The 17,111-nt window shown below is 40.0% G+C and overlaps 1 protein-coding gene across 5 annotated transcripts in view; it reads right to left on the bottom strand.

Moving 5' to 3' along the window:
• Positions 1-17,111, bottom strand: part of ITSN2 (intersectin 2) — a 93,312-nt gene that overhangs the window by 25,275 nt on the left and 50,926 nt on the right. For 4 of the 5 annotated variants that reach the window (XM_071548253.1, XM_071548252.1, XM_071548254.1 and 1 more), the window contains exons 17-28: positions 15,769-15,905; positions 13,757-14,199; positions 12,852-12,973; positions 10,300-10,475; positions 9,885-10,029; positions 9,250-9,455; positions 8,365-8,429; positions 7,499-7,665; positions 7,164-7,209; positions 6,854-6,975; positions 5,986-6,082; positions 3,656-3,847 (exon numbers count right to left, since the gene is read on the bottom strand). In XM_071548253.1, the coding sequence (XP_071404354.1) occupies positions 3,656-3,847; positions 5,986-6,082; positions 6,854-6,975; positions 7,164-7,209; positions 7,499-7,665; positions 8,365-8,429; positions 9,250-9,455; positions 9,885-10,029; positions 10,300-10,475; positions 12,852-12,973; positions 13,757-14,199; positions 15,769-15,905 (1,918 nt within the window). The remainder of the gene's footprint in view (positions 1-3,655; positions 3,848-5,985; positions 6,083-6,853; positions 6,976-7,163; positions 7,210-7,498; positions 7,666-8,364; positions 8,430-9,249; positions 9,456-9,884; positions 10,030-10,299; positions 10,476-12,851; positions 12,974-13,756; positions 14,200-15,768; positions 15,906-17,111) is intronic. The other variant, XM_071548255.1, reaches the window with a different exon arrangement.

The following is a 17,111-nucleotide window of genomic DNA, read 5'->3' as shown; positions in this document are numbered from 1 at the left end:
CACAAGGAAGAAATTCTCTACTGTGAGGGTCATGAGACACTGGAACAAGTTTCCCAGAGAGGCTGTGGATGCTCCATACCACGCAGAGTTCAAAGCCAAATTTAATAAAGCCTTCAGCAACCTCTACTGGAAGATGTACCTGTACATGGCAAAGGGACTGGAACTAGAAGATACTTAAGGTCCATTCCAACTCCTTTACACCTTATGATTCTATCAGAGTAGAAAGAACTGGCACAACATTCAGTTCTGTGCAAGACCAGTCTCACAGAGGGAGAGGAGACACCTTGGCAGGATGAACCAGAAGCCTCTCTGCATCCCAAACAGGTGTGTCCACCTGGCTGAGCTGTCCAGCTGTCAGCAAGAACGTCTCTGAGAGAGGAACTGATCTCTAATACTAAAGGACATTCAGCAACCAAATCTGCAGATGTAGCTGGAGCAGCTGTCTTGCCACCAGCTGAGGTACTTAAAAGGGAGAAAATCTCAGCTAAATAAAATACAAAGGCAAGGCTCACACTGTCCCATGGATAAGAAAACAAACTGAAAAAGCTGTCTCACTGAAAAAGGCAATAAATAATGAGACAATGAGTTTCCAAGAGCAAGACAGGTGAAGACTGAAAGAAGTAGCAAACTTATCAGGCCACTGAGAAGAACTGTAAAGTGCCAAGTGCACCATGCCTACCCTGCCTTACACAGCCCTTAAGGAAGAACAGGAAGAGAACTTGGTAGACGTGTTTTAGACAGGTACTGGCAACACAAAAAAAATCTGATCTCGAATGGCTGAGCAAGCACTCAAAGAACAGAAGAGTCTGATTCTGTGCACATTTCTTTATAGCTGTATTTTGAAACCTCCTGTGTATTGTATTTATTCTTTATGATTTTTTTTTGTGCAAACATTAGAGTAAGGGCTGTTAAAATGGCATTAAAATATGAGCAAGTCTAATCATCACCAAGGTTACTGAGAGCACAACTCAAAGATTCTGTGTTCTGCAATCCCCAGGTATTTAAGAGACCTGCTGACAAACCTACAACACCCCGAATTGATTTTATTTTTTATCTTGCAGAGACTCTACATCAGAATGTGCAGCTACACCAAGAGAGAAAGTGATCGTGTTCTGCTCACAGAGCTATTTCAGCAACTTAAGAGAAGAAACATCTTGCTGACCTCAGTTCCTTCTTTGCTAGGGAAGTTTGCCACTACAACTAAAACTAGTAACTCCCAGAATGCACTCTGAAAACAAAGGTGGTCCATATAAAAGAGTTTAAATGTGAGGGAAACCCAGAATTTTCCTACACTACAAACCTATTTGAGTAGATGAAATCTGCCTGTCTAATACTATTGTAATTGATCACCTAGAAAAGACAGGAGGACAAACTGCTACTCTTCAACAGAAACACTGCAATACTCAGATTAGCAGTTCTTTAAAATACAAGGCATTTTAAAAATTGCCTTTTGTCATATCTCTAAGCTGGTCCCTAGAGGGCCACATCAACACTTCTGTGGGACTATTCCTTAGTGATTTCTCAAGAACACGAGTCATTGTTTCTGCAGGGAGTTTAAACAAGATCAAAAAATACTGTAAGGAAAGCCAGGGAAATTTGGAAATTCAGTCAGTACATATTTAAATATTCCTCTGGTTACAGAAGAATAGTACAGAACTGGCTTACAGTTTAACCCAACCGACCAGCAGCAGCCCAGCTGGAATCTGCACAATGGTATTTACACAGTAAGTTAACAAGCCATCCTGGTTGTTTTGTGCAGGCTCTGGGCTTGAAGCAGGACTTTTCCTGAAGTTTCCAACTGCCTGTGTTTTAATATCACAAGAGTGGCAGACCCTAGCACAAAACTGATTTATAGCTCAGTTTGCTTGAAATACTCAGAAAATTTAAAAACTAGATAAATTCAACATCCACCAGTAGGTGGATTTTGTAGATCTGATTCACAGACTAAAGTTCAGTGACCAGGTACAGGTGACCTGGTGCACATGTGCTCACCTGACTGACCTTTGACAATACACTTTCAAAGCACAACCACAGTTTGATGTGGGTGGAAATGTTTTTATTCCACAACATTAAAACCTAAAGAAAAGCCTAATGTCATATCAGCAAACAATGAGAAAAAGTCACTCACCCTATCAAAACTTTCCAATTACCACTTGGTCTTAGCACTGCTTTTGCTGAAAATCAGTGGTACAAGATCACCTTGAACTTATCAATTCAGCCACATAACTCGAAATGGCAACACACCTGGTATGACAAGCTGTTATCTCTACAATTCTTGAAAATTCATTAACTTTTAATACTCAGCCAGAATCTTGATTTTATAGCCCACCTGGGAGTAGTCTATACTGTTTCTTCAAAATTGAGATTTGTAAACGAATTAAAGCTATCAAAGGACCACTTTAACAATCTAGCTGTGCCTAATAAAAAAATTAAGTTCAATCTAAGTGCAGAAGTTTTTGACATCCCAACCACACTGTCAGAGGCATTTAAAAAAAACCAAAAAACAACCCAAAACAAGGTATTACCAAAAATGTGAGCACAGAAGTAATTCAGCTAAAAAGAAAACTTCAAGAAGGGTGCACACTATTTTGCCCAGGAACCATAACAAGCTTCCCAGGGGAAATATTTTAACTTTTCAATCCAAGCTGTACCTTCATTATGAGTTTGTGAATACTTGTGTAAGAACACAACTACACTGATCAAATCTGAAGTGCAAACTGGTCCTACACACAAGCTGGAGGCTATTAAGAGTGAGCCTCAAACAGACTTCCAGGTATCTTTATAGTGAGAGAACTCCTAATGAAGCCAAGTGAAAAAAAGCAAGTGAAGGGACAAGGCCTGTCATGTCCAAGGAGCAATTCTGGCATCAGGGTATGTCCCCAAACCACTGGATTAATGTAACAGTTGGTTTAATCACAGGATGAAAAGCTGAGGTAGTAAAAATGGTGGTAAATTTTTCTGTCAAGAGAGGCCAAAAAATGGGGTGTGCATGTATGTGGGACACCAAAAACCCTGACTGTGTTTATGTGCAAAAAAGGCAGAGAAAATACGGACTGCCAGGTGCACAGTTTGGCCTTCAGTCCTCAGCCTGCAGCTGGTACTTTTCAGCTTAACCTGTGTTTTGATTATATGTTGTTTCTCAGAACTGGATGAGAGATGGATTGCTGGAAGCCAGGACATGGGTATTTGCCACAGGATAGACCACTTGCTAATGCCACTATTTTTTCCTATCCTTTTTATGGTTATTTTTACTTAACTGATACATATGTTAAAATGACTACAGACACTTCTTTTAATTTTATGAAGCTCCAGTAAGTTCTTTAATTGTAGTATGCCTGCACTGCTTCCCAGTCTGTGTTAGTTATCAGCATCTTTCATGGAAAGGGAACTCCTACGAAATCCAGTATCTTTAGCTCATCCTTGCACTCTCACTATCCCACACTGGCTGGCTGGTAATGTGCTGGCTGTTTGTAGGCTAAATAAAAAAGGGTTTACAGTACTTAGTACTATTGCAAAATATTTAAAGAAAGAGTATTTAAAGTACTAATCAATTCAGCTGATGCCCAGAACTACAAATTCCAGACAGAAAGCAAAACAACAGCAATGCACTTTTGAAATAAAGTAACAGAATTAATCAGAAATAAAAGTTGCTTACACTGCTGACTTGGATCGGAATCCGTGGTCATCTTCACATAGTTTGAGGGGAAGAGACCTGTCACACCACTGATTTCTCCTTGCCACCAGTCAGCATCATCTTTGTTCAGCACATTAATCAGCTGCCCCTTGGAGAAACTGAGCTCATCCTCATTGTTCGCTGTGTAATCGTACATGGCTATCACTTGACACACTACAAAGGAAAAAATAGTAGAATAGAGTTATACAAATATTAAGGCTGTTTTTTCAGTGTTTTACATAACCAAAGGAAAGGAACAACAACTTCACATACACTGTTACATAAGAAAAATGCCACACAAGCTTATCTTGACGTGGAGCTTTTTATCTCTTACATTTTTAAAATTGAGCAGGGCAGTAATTTTATTTGCCCTTTATACTTCCATGCACTTATATAATGAATGGGTTCAGTTAGTATAGCAGCTACTGGCCTTCTAGATACTTTAAATATAATCAAGTATGCTTCTGTTTCTTTTACTGTCTGAAAACAGTGAGTTTTATTATCTTACAGCAGATAATTCTGAGAAACATGTAGCAAAGGAAGAGGAAATCTGAGTTAGCTAATCCTAGGCTGCTGCTTTAGTCACAGGGAAGTTCTGTCCAGTAAAACCCAGGAAGTTGTTGTATAAGCAAATCATAACTGTAGAGAACAGCACAATTTAAGCAAGCACAACCAAAAAAGCTTCCTTTCTGCGAAATAATTTCATTTGCACCCAGCCACTCAAACGGGAAAATCTACTGAAAATTTGCTGCTTAGTCTCCCTCTTTATAAGGAGCAGTGCACATAATTCCAAGTTGTTTGTCAATGACTGCTGGCTCTGTGAGATTTTTGGTAGCACCTGGAAACGTGGAGTTTCCAAATGAGATGGATGTGGCTCTTTTCAGTGCATTCAGAAAAATTAAAAAGCTCTTGCCATAGAAGATGGCACTAATCATCAGATATTTCTGAATATAAACAGCTTTGTGTGACTGAGAGTTTCTGCTGTGAGGTGCATAGAGGACAGTACATGACAGAGGGGTACCCTGTGAATAATTTTTGATTACAAAGTTGTGAGATTTTGCCTCTCTTGGGCAGAGATAGGAGCTGACAACACTGTCAAAAGACCCAGTTTCTGACTAGAACTTTACCTGCACAGTGACACTGCAATCAGATATGGGCACACAGATATGGGTTTGTGTGGCCAGGTTTTGGTAGCAGGAGAGGGAGTACAGGGCTGGGTTCTGTGAGAAGCTCCCACAATTTTTCCCCGTGTCCGACAGGGCCAATGCCAGCTGGGTCCAGGATGGACCCACTGCTGGTCAAAGCTGAGCCCATCAGAGATGACAGTAGTGCCTCTGGGCTAACAGAGTTATGATGGGGCAAAAAGGGAGAGAGGAATGAGAATATGTGAGAGAAACAGCCCTGCAGATGCCCAAGTCAGTGAAGAAAGAGGGGCAGGAGACACTCCAGGTGCTGGAGCTGAGATTCCTCTGGAGCCCGTGGTGGGGCAGCTGTATTCATACAGTCCATGGAGGTCCACAGGGAAGCAGAGATCCACCTGCAGCCCATGGAGGTGCCCACACTGGAACAGAGACTGTGACCCCATGGAAAGCTGAAGAAACTGGAGCATGGTTTTGGTAGGACTTATGACTCAGTGGGGGACCCACACTTGAGCTGCCTGTTCCTGAAGGGCAGCACCCCATGGGAAGGATCCACACTAGGACAGTTCATGAAAAATTGCAGCCCTTGGGAAGCCCCACATTGGAGAAGCTTGTGGAGGACTGTCTCCTGTGGAAGGGACTCCACACTAAAACAGTGGAAGAGTGTGAGGAGTCTCCCACTGAGGAAGAAGGAGTGGCAGAAACAACATGTGATGAACTGACCACAGCTCCCATTCCCCCAAACCCCCGTGCTGCTGGAGGGGAAGAGGCAGAGAAAACTGGGAGTGAAGTTGATCCCAGGAAGAAGGGAGAGGTGGTGGTGGGGTGTTTTAAGAGCCAGTTCTATTCCTATTATTCTACTCTGATCTGAGTGGTAATAAGTTAAACTAATTTCCCCACGTCAGGTCTGTTTGGCCAGTGATGGTCACTGGTGCTTGATCTCTCCCTGCCCCTACCTCAACCCACAAGTCTTTGTGATATTTTCTCTTCTCTACTCAGCTGAGGAGGGTAGGAATAGAGCAGCTTTGGTGACATCTGGGACCCAGCCAGAGTCAACCCACCACAGGCCATCAAATACAGTACTAGGCTTGTTATGTAATCCATATTAATATCTGAGCAATTGAAGTAGTTACATAAAAACCCCTAAATTAAATACAAAGGTTTCTATTTCACCTGAGGGAGCGGCAGATGTGGTTCTTTCACTGCTCGGACCAAGTAACTTCACATGGCTGGCTGGGAACCATCCTTTCTGCCTCTTTTTCCCTCTTGCCTGCAAATGTTCAAAATGGTTGTTACACAACCGAAAACCCAAATGGTCTATAGACTAGAAAAAATGCAGTAAATACGTCACACAATTCTGCCAACAAAAGACAAGAAGTCAGGCTTCCAAAGACCTCGTAAATACTAAACAGATCTCAAAAGGAAAAAATCTGGCTGAAGGACAAAACCACCCAGTTGGAACAAAGCTGAACCCCAATATGTTCTGGCAAACATGTTCACCCAGAATTTTCACAGGCAGATTTTAGAGTACAACTCAATTGTAGGGCTGAAATTTTTTTCTACAGATATTCTACTTATGCATCATATCAGGAGTTTCTAATGAGGTTGACGGTATTGTAACATGACACTCTTCTTAAATCCAGGTGGAGAAAGGAGAAAAGTGGGAACAGCCACCTTTGCAATAAAACAGCTTCCAACTCCAGCTTCCAAGAATGTCTGTTCTTTCATTAGAATAATATCCCAGTTTAATATTTTACCAATTAAATTCTAAACAATTTATTAACTGTCAATTTCCCTCTCCCTCATCCTATGCGTAAGTTCAGTGACAATTTTACTGCTTTCTGTGACAAAAAAAACCACCCCAAAGCAAAAAAAACAAACCCTCCAGCAACCTAAAGTTTAAAAGAACCCCCTGCAGCATATACAAGATGAAAATAACTTTCTGGTCACATTTTATATAATTCTAAGTTGTTTTGAATTAAAACCAAGGGCATCTCGTTGCCATTCAACAAGTCACAATTATTTGTCCTTGAGTAACTACCTGCAACTCCCCTTGCCACCATCCACTGGCATTTTTCTTCAGGATAAGTATTAGCTGTCCTGGAGCAAGACTGAGCTGTTCAGTTCCTGATGCAGTGTAGGCAGTAGTAACCTGAGCAATTTCTGGAAAGAAAACATATTAATTACATTTGTTACTTTTTCATTGCAGTAAGAGCTACATCCACAGAAATATCCTGCTACATAATTTGCAGACAAGAACATCAGCCACACCATCAGAAACTGATATGAACCAAAATTCTCTGAGCTGCTTAAGAAACAGGCTTAAAGGTTAAAAGGTTATCACAACTTACCCGGTTTCTTATTTATTGTTCCAGTTTTGCCAGCATAACTAGAAGCCTACAAAGACACAACAACCACCTTTTAATGTGCAGTAAAACCAGTAGATTTTACACTAAAAGCATGTGTAGATTTTAATTTTGAGCCCGTATTTAAGGAAACACCATCCTGCATGGACAGAGAGAGTGTGACACTGGCTAGACCACTCATTTTGCACTCAAACTACTAAGGAGTTTCTTTCCTGTCAAGCACACTAACCTCTGCTCAAAATCATTATCTAAGAGCTATGTGTCAATAGAGTAAAACTGAGAGAAAGCACCGTGTGTTAAGTCTTGGAACATGAACTCACTTCTGGATCCTTTGGTCTGACATAATTGGAGGGGAAGATTCCAGTTCTGCTGTCAATGCTCCCAGTCCACCATTCCCCTTCCTTCTGGGTCACCAGGATTTCCTCACCTTCCATGAAAGTCAAGTCACCAGGCTCGGAGCTCGAATACGAATAGAGTGCAACGTACTCTGTGCAAACAGCACACAAGGGAGGAAACAGTTTCAGACAGGGGAGTGAAAGCACACCAGGTGCAAATAAAGGGATATCAGCATTCACCAGTGTGTTCATAACATGGATCATGTCTTCTCAAGTCTGTTAACTGACCTATCTACTTGCTTGACTGCAATCCCACCTTGCCTCATGCTTACGGCTTACAGGTACACAACTTTTAATGAAAAAACATAGGTGCAATTAAAACATCATTGGGGAAGCACAGAGATACACTAGGTTGTAAGGCTTAGAAAGTGCTTCCCAAACCATTTTTGCCCAGTAATATTTGTTTTCTCCACTCCTTACTGATTTGAAGAGAATGATCCACACTCAGAAGAGTAAAAATTCATTCTCATGTCTCTACAGTACAGCAGAGAACAGCAGAAAGAGAACTTGGCTAATGAGTACGAGACATGTTCAGGCTTTCAGAAGTGTACACATGTTCAAGCAAAAATCTTAAAAAAGTCTTAAAAACAAAATCAAAACCCAGGCCTATGCTCAACCTGAATTAGTTACAGTTTTAGAAGTCTTGTATCAACAGCTCAACATTTGCACTGTGTCTTCTGGATAAGCACTAAAATGGCTGCTCAGTAAACCCTCACAAATTTAAGTATATTCATGTGCCATTAAGCAGGAACAGACTGTAGCATTAGTTGGCATGTTTCTTGTTGTCTTACCCTCTCCTGCTGGGTAACACTGTGCATTAGGCCTTTTGTTTACAGCTGCATAAATAGCTTCTGGTCTGCAGAGAGAAAAAAATAGAGGTTTGTGTAACTAAGAAGCTGATCAAGAACCAATCTCTTAATTTGGATGACAATAAGCTCACTTCAGTTGTCTCAGAGCTGGTATTGACTCTGAATTAACTGCAAGGACTTTCCTCACTGTCCAACAGTGACAAGTATTACTGATATTTAGTATATTAATGACACCCAAGAACACACTTCAGGGAAAAATAAAGTCATGTGATGAAGGACGAGAAGATAAATTCACAAATTATGTTATCCAAAAGAAGTAAGTTAACTAAATTCTCTTATTCTAAAGAATGTCTAAGAACTTCTGTCATAATCTATGAAAAGAATAATTCACACACATGATGAAGCCATTCCAGCAGCAACCAGACTTTGGATTGTTTACCTGAACAATTAACCTGCAGCATTAGAATAGACACACTCTTTTCAAGTAAAGAAAGCACACTACTTCTGCCAGATGTGCCTCACAAGCTTTCAATTAGTTGTAGGTAACTTAAAAATTGGTACCTTCAGAGGCAGAATGTGACTGCACTGCAAGAGAGCTGACATGGTAATGAACGAAAAGTTTGGCACTTGATGAATAATCAGACACCACTGATTTCTCACAGCACTCAGACTAGTAAGACTGTCTATTTACACAGCAGTGAGCCCAACATTACCCATCTTGCCAGAATGAAATAATAAAAGCCTAAAACGATATGGTGTAAATTGTAAGTGTAATTTATATTCTGCACACTAAAGCACTGTAAGAATTTTGCACTTCAAACCACTCCTTTTTGTTAGCTGCTGAACACAACAACAAGTCAGACTTACTCCTCTTTCTTGACTTCACTCCCAGGTAAGAGCTTGACATACGACTTTGGAAACCAACCCCTGCCTCCATGCACCTCCCCGAACCACCAGTTCTCCTGCTGCTCCAGGACAGTAATGATATCATTCTTTGAAAAATTCAAGTGGTTATCTTTTTTTGCAGTCCAAGAACAAAGTGCTTGTGCTTTTAGGTTCTCGACAGACTGCCCCTGTAAGACAGAAATGGAGAAGTTCATTGATCACACTACCTCGGGCTAGTACAAATGTTAAAACCAAACACCAATGCATTTTGCGTTGAAGCTTAAGCAACTTCCTTTTAAGTGATGGCTGAGTAATTTATTTTTATATGATGTATCCACGTAACTAAGTTTCTTACTTGTTAAAAATATTTCTGTGTCTCATTGCAGGTGAGAATGATTTCAGAATTATGAACCATGAGCCTTCTTGCTCAGTGGTCCCTGGAAACATGGAATTATGTCAATGCACACTAGTGAGCATACAGACGAGCTTCTTCATCTTCTAGCCTGTTCAGTGCACCCAGCATTAGCAAAGTTGTGTGTGGTTTTGTTTTCATTTTAAATAATTTTCATTCACATGAATCCAAACCACAGCAATTTTCCCACTCTCACACAATGTACCTGTCCGTGAACGGGTGAAACAGATCCAGGGGACACAGTGCGAGTAAAAGCTGATTTCTGTTGCCAGGCTGCATTAACGTTCAGGCTAGAAAAAGGGATATTTTGGTAATCAGATTCTTCTGCAGATTTACCTGGTGAAAGTGGTCTGCAAATTGAGCACAGGCATATTTATCAGATTATAACTTTTATTTAAAAAGTACCTCAAGCAGAGTAACTTTCTTTTACCATCTATAAAACAGATATTCTATACAATGCAAAGCAGCCTATTAAATACTTTAAATTTCCAAGCTAAGACTTTTGGATATGTTCTTCAATAGATTTTCTGCCTTTAAGTTTTAAAAACAAACATAAAGCACATTATGTACTAGCTAAAATTAGAAAAAGCCATTTAAACACAAACATAACAAAAACTCACTCTGAAGCAGCTGAGGTAGTAGATAAAGATACAGTAGGAGGAAGTAAGGCTTTCTTAGGAGATAAAGCTTTTTCTCCTTCTGGTATTTTTTCTACATAATTGCATGGAAACCAACCAAAATGTCCTTGAAAACTCCCATAAAGCCAGCCGGGCTCTCCCACGGTTTTTTCATCCACCTACGGACAGGAGGATTAATACAAAAGGAACAGAATTAGCAGCATGAAACAAACAGGATACCTGGTGTGTCAGCACCTGCTGACACTGAACTGAAGAGTGAGCAGTGCTCACACAAGGATCAGCATTTTCCTTCTTCCCTTTCAGAACTGAGGTGATTCTGCTCTGCTCACAAAACAGGGTGGTGGTGCAGCCACACTGGCTTCAGACACAGGCAGAGACAGGCCTCAAAGATGTTATATTCCTTTAAACAGGTCCCAGACACGCACATGGGGATAATGTAGTGTATCTGGAGCCACTCTGGCTTGCCAAAAATTATGGTGCATTGTGTTGTATTTTGCTGAATGTGCAGCCCACAAGCAGTGGCTGGAGAGCCCAGCAGAGCAGGGATACAACTGCTGCTGTTCTGCTTACAGATATAATTAACTTGCCAGCTGACTGCATCCAAAACACGCCTCAAAATTCTGCTATTTACTATATGATTAACTACAGAGCATCCTTAAACATTCACAGCAATACACAAGCCTCCATTATGCTGCAAATTAGCCAGTTACTGAAAATTGGCTAAAAATTAGCAACTCATCAAATAATATCAGCTTGTTAGCTTAGCTGAGGTTTGGGGTGTAGGAGGAGAAGGAGGTGGCAGCTCTTAGCCCATTTCTGAAACCAGTTACCAGTAGTTAGATGATACAATCATAGCTGAGAAGGAACTCAAAACAAAACCTGCTCTTGTTCTCTCTTTCAGGCTTCAATGGTATGAAAATGCAAATAAATGATTTAACATTGTTAAACTGAAGGTTAATACCTCAAGTGTTTTAGTACTTTGTACCACATTGCTTATCACCTACCTAGATCACTTATAGTCTGAATGGAGAGGAATCATATGTAGTTAGACATTAGACATAAACATTAATTGTATGACCACAGCTGTAAATCAGTTTTCATGCATTCACCTGAAGGCACAGGCTTTCAAAACCATGTATGCTGACAAGTGATGGAATTACACAAAACAACAGATTTTAACTGAGATCCCACAAGGCATTTCCAACCTTACAGTCCTGCTGTAATATTATAGAAGCAGGTTCAGTTGAATTCAGGAAAGTGCTATGAAGTATGGATACAAAAATAAACTACTATATTATCTGCCTGAGGGAGGATTTATAAAGGACCAGTCAGAAAGAGAACCACAGAATCATGAAGGTCTGGGTTGGGAGGGCCCTTAAAGATCATCTGGCTCCAATTCCTCTGCCATGCGCAGGGACACCTTCCACTAGACCAAGAGAGGAAGAAATCTATGTTAACAATATACTGGAAAACAGTATTAAAATTCAGAAGAACCTTTCACATCTACTTGTGTGGTAGTTTTGGCTTTAGTTCCAGCCAGGCCTCAGCCAGGCCTCAGTTTCAGCAGACCCAGAGAGTATATGTACATTAGAGGGGACAAACATCACCTGACTTAAGCAACCAAAGAGATATTTCATATCATTTTGACGTCAAAATCAAGTCTAAGAGGAGATGTGGGTGGTGCCTGTCTCAGTCCCTTGATGTCTGGCTGCCAAGCAGACCTGCTGTCACTGCTGCCAGGGGAGCTGAGCCTCATTCACCACTTCACAGCTGTTTGGTTTGGGAAGTACCTTTTCTTGTTGTTGGTTTTCTCCTCTCTTGCTGGGTATCCTTTGGAGGGAGCTTGTTGGAGTATTTTTGTGAGCTGGGGTGGTGGAGGTCTGTGTTGTTGGGTGGGCATCTCAGTAGTTGTTGTTGTTAGTTTGTTTTTTCTCACATTTGTATATATATCATTTGTATTATATCATATTCTGTTTTTAATTGTCTCTCTTTTGTATAATACAACATGAAGCTTGCTATTTCAGGTTTTGGGTTCCCCCCCCTCCCTTTGTTTTTTTTTCCTCCCTCTTCTTCCCTTGGTGAGGGGGGTGGATTCTCTCTCTCTCTTTCTGTTGAGCAGTTGGCATTTTGCCAGCTCAACCTAACACAACTTGTTAAATAACTAGTTTGATTTTAATTCAAATAATTTATGCTTCTATTTACTATGCTCATATTTCAAGCAGACACTTAAAAGCCAAGTTGCACAAGGACAATGAACTGCAACAATGACATCATCTACTAATTTTTGAAAGCTTATGTTTAGCATTCACTGTTATTTTTAAAGAGATTCTCAACACCTTTAGGATGAATAAGATTCAGAAAAATATTCTGGCTGAACTAATCCTAATTTCATCTGTCAAGAAAAAAAAAAGCAGCAATCCAATTTAGATCTTAAGTAAACCTTAAAATGTTTGTCAACATAATGCTTTCAGCCCTTATGACCTTGTGCATCTCAAGGTCATTTTTGCAATTCAAATGTGAATGGCAAATCTTACCTGAATCACATCTCCAGTATTAAAGCTCATCTCATCGTGGTTCCTTGCTTCAAATGGATACAAAGCTCTGTAATTTACCAAGGCAACAGAATTCCTGGACTCTGTGACAGCTGCTGCATTGCCTGGAAGGATAAGAACCAGTTACCACTTTGATACAGATGAAAGACGAGCACTGAGGTGCAGTGCCAGCATTCTAAGCAACTGCTTTGAATATAAGAGGAAACAGTTCTTGCCCCAGACACTATGCAAGTATCCAAGGAGATCACCAGTGGTTGCAGGCCCAAGGAAGCACAAAATAAAAATAATAAAGACTCAACACTATTATAATTTTCCAAGTTGAAAAGATACCACTGTTGTAACAATAAACCATCAGCAGCACACATGAAGATTTTATTTAGAGATCTAAAATAGCAACCTATAACTATTTCTATTTTCTTTGCATCTCCGTTCTCCAAGTCTGCAACTGAGTTGCTAAGAGTGAATGTTTCACAAGGTGTATCTGAGGTGTGCAAGTATTTTTCAGCCAGTTCTTTGTGTTTTTTAATAAGAAGAATTGGGTAATGCAGAAATAAACTAGATTTCACTGTTAATAAATCATTTTAATGAAAAAAAGCACAAGCCTTAGGAAAAAGCTAAAGTATTACTGTTTCCAGCATCTGAGATCACAATCATTGGAAGATTTCACATCAGAGTCATAGGTGCTGAAAGCTGAAAAAAGTAACCAAAGTCAATAGGATGTTTTACAACTAACCATAGACATGAAGCATCGTTGGTTTGGGTGTTTTTAGTATTAGGCAATGTCTAAGCCTGCCTTGTGTCCTATTAACAGTAATACATATGAAGATTGAAATGACACTCAGGAAAAAAAGAGTCATTAAAGCAAAAATCTAACAGACCAAGATTACCTTCATTTTTCCAGGGTGGTTTAAGACTTTTACCCTCTGTTGGTTTCAACAGATCTGCAAACTTTTCATTTATGTTTATTTTAGAAGTGTGTTTCTCCTCTTGAGAGCTGGTTGCTTCTTTTATCTTTTTTATTTCTTCGTTCTGCTTACGCCTTTCCTCAGCTTCTTTTGCTATTTGTTCTTGCTTTCTTTTATCTTCTTCCAGTTGCCTCTGCCTTTGTTGTTCTGCCTCCCTCAAGATCGTGGCTTGTCTACCTTTCTCCTCCTCTGCAAGAAGATGTTGTTTGTTTTCCCTTTCTCTCACCAGGGCAAGAGCTTCTTCAGCTTTCAGCTTTTCTTGGACTTTTTCCTGCATTCTTTCTTCCTCCAATCGCTTCTTTTTCTCTTCCTCTTCCCTTCGGATATTTTCCTGCCATCGGTTCTCCTTCTCCCGTTTTGCCTTCCTGAAAGAAAAGCAGGAGAGAGGTAAGAAGACATTCATATAAAAATGAATGAGATTGTGCTCCTAATTGATGGCACTTGCCAGCGAAACTGAACCAATGCTATTGATCACTCTGCTCTCCAGGCAATCGGCTCTTCCACAGAAGACTGTGCTTGGTCTTAACATGAGTGCCTTTATATTCCACATAAAAATAACAAATGGATTAGAATTCTTGGTACAGAAACACTGCCATGGGCTTACTAATCCAGTGCCTTCAGGAGCACTGCTGTCAACCCACATCCTGATGAGCAAGAACTGATCTGTTGATTGGACCAAGCTGGGTTTATGCTTCCCACCAAGGTAGTATCCAAATCTCCTGATTGGAAAGAATGATTTCCAAACAGATTGATTTCACTCACTTACATACACAGAAACAGCCTTTGAATACTGGTTTTGCTGCTTGAATTTTTCCCTTCAGCAGTTGTAATCTATTCAATACCCATATCCCTACCACGACCACACTCTTCAGCAGACAGCATCTGGAAATCTGTCTAAACAACTGATTAGCCAATTCAACACACTTAAAAACCATTGTATTGTAGCTGTCAAGACCTTTCTTCTGAAAAGAGAGGACCTAACCCTTTGGACCACCTTCTGGGGAGGTTTGTTGAGGAGGGCCCAAGCTCAGATTGAGACCATTCCATCAATTCACTGTGGGAGATCCACTTCTCTGATGGGCATTTCCCTGTGCATCCCAAGCACATGGCAGGATCTAGTAGGAGGTCTGCACTGATGTTGTTACTCTATCACACAGCTCTATCAGCCAAAAAACTAACACAAGACAGGTATCTGATAGCAGAAGGACTGGAGAGGGTAAAAAATCCAGTAGCATCTTAAGATAGAATCACACTAAAACTACAGTTTCTTAGTCAGTCAAACAAAAGAAAACAAAACAAGTCAGGAACAAGACCATGAGAAACTAAGAGCTGAGAACAGTAAAAGTTTGAGTGCTTGATACGAGGCTGGGCTTAGAAAAACCGAGACGTGTAAGTGATGGGATGATCCTCTCAAACAGAATTGAGTTTTTTCATTGTCCTCCCTCCCAAAAAAGGAATCAAATTTAAAGCTCATAGGTTGCTCACTCATCCAGCTTTCAAGATTAACACAGGAATTAAGCAGTCAATGCCCTTCCATAAGGAATTATCAATCTCATAACTATTGGGATATATGTGACAAAAAACCTGGTAACTACTCAGTCAGAAGTGCTTTTAATAAAAAGGGTCTGATGTTTGTAGGCCATCAAAACAAGGCAGAATATGGGAGGAATTTTAAATGTCAGGATCATCTATTAAAGGTACTAAAAATCTTAACAGCGCAACTGACTACTTGGTTTATTTATACATCAAATATGAATTGTAAAGATGTTTTTTTAGAAAAAAAAACCAGATTGGCAAGAGGCAATTCAACCCATCTTACACCAGTGGTACTCCACATAAAATGTTTCCTCTAAGGCAAATATATGTTATCTTAGAAGTCACCACAGCTTATTTTGCTTTAAAAACTGCAATGCTGATACATTCAGCCATGGTACCTTGCAACCTCATCTTCCAGTCGCTTCTTCTGTACAAGTTCAGCTTTTCTTTTTTCTACCTCTCTTATTTTGTCCTGTTTGATCCTGTGGAGCTGCTCCAAGGCTAATTGCTGCGTGCTGTAACTTTCTCTCAGGTCCTGGGGAGGGAACACAATGAAGTACATCAAAGGGAACAAAGCCAATCTTTGAGAAAAGCAATCCAGGCATTTAATGCTTTTTGAATCAAGTTTTAATACAAATGGCCAAAGTAGTATTAAGTTATTAACAGTCCTTGGAGGTCACTGTAAAGAAAGTCAAATCAACAGAAAGATAAAAGGAGATGGCAGATTTGCAAAGTCAGTAACATAATTTAGGTTTTCAAAGAGCCCTTCCAGTCAGACACCTGCTGGAAATGCCAGATATGACAGAGGAGGGGGGAGATACAAAACTGTGTTCACACACCCCATTATCTAAGGGCACAGAAGGCAGTGAACTACATTTTAAATAACTACAAGGAGGTAGATTTCAGCTGAAAACCAACACAGTACCACAAACCTGAGAATGCATCCTGCAGTGGGGGCTTGCCTTTGTGATGCTTTCTGAAGAATCAGTCCCATATTTACATCAGAAAAACTTTTATAAACTACCCAGCAGGCTTACCACAGTGGGAAGCCACAGCTTAAAGACACTAACTCTGACTGGAGTTCTCCTGTGGCTGTAAATGTCACAATTTTAGTCTTTTTCTTTTGAACATAACCTTCAATTCCTACTCCACTTCCCTCTGGTAACAACCTTTTTTCAGAGGAAAAAAAATCTGCTTGAATCTTTGGAATAATTAAATTTACAGAAGAACAAAAATCAACAATATTACAGTTACTTTAGATTGTACTTCCCCATGTCACAGAACATCTATAAGATGGTAGTGTTTTTTCTTAGCAATCTTATTGATACACATCGAGCAGTTCAACAGGAAAACCCTGACTTTTCATGTCTGATCTCACAAATGCAAATAAAGCAATCACATTGTTCCATTCCCACTACAATATGCACCCCTATCAATAATCACGCTGCCTAAGAGATACTGTGTAATTTGTATGACAAATTACAAGATAACAAGATTGCTGTTTCAGTGAAAGTCTCTGCAGCAACAAACTAAATCAAGCAATTGACTACAATTTCCTCCCTAACACATTCAGCAGAGAATACTTTTTTCTTCTCATTTTGTATAGAAATTTAGGGTTGCTTCAGAAGCAAGTTTGAATTATAAAAACTCTCATATCTTTGATTTAAGGACAGAAAAGCCCTAATGAAATGAAAAGCTCAGTACAGTAATTCTGATTTTTATCCCTCACAAATTATTCTAA

Source organism: Pithys albifrons, chromosome 2, assembly GCF_047495875.1.
Source record: "Pithys albifrons albifrons isolate INPA30051 chromosome 2, PitAlb_v1, whole genome shotgun sequence".
NCBI classification, from domain to species: Eukaryota; Metazoa; Chordata; class Aves; order Passeriformes; family Thamnophilidae; genus Pithys; species Pithys albifrons.
Note: the sequence above shows the minus strand (reverse complement) of the source record. Positions and strands in the feature narration are given on the sequence as shown.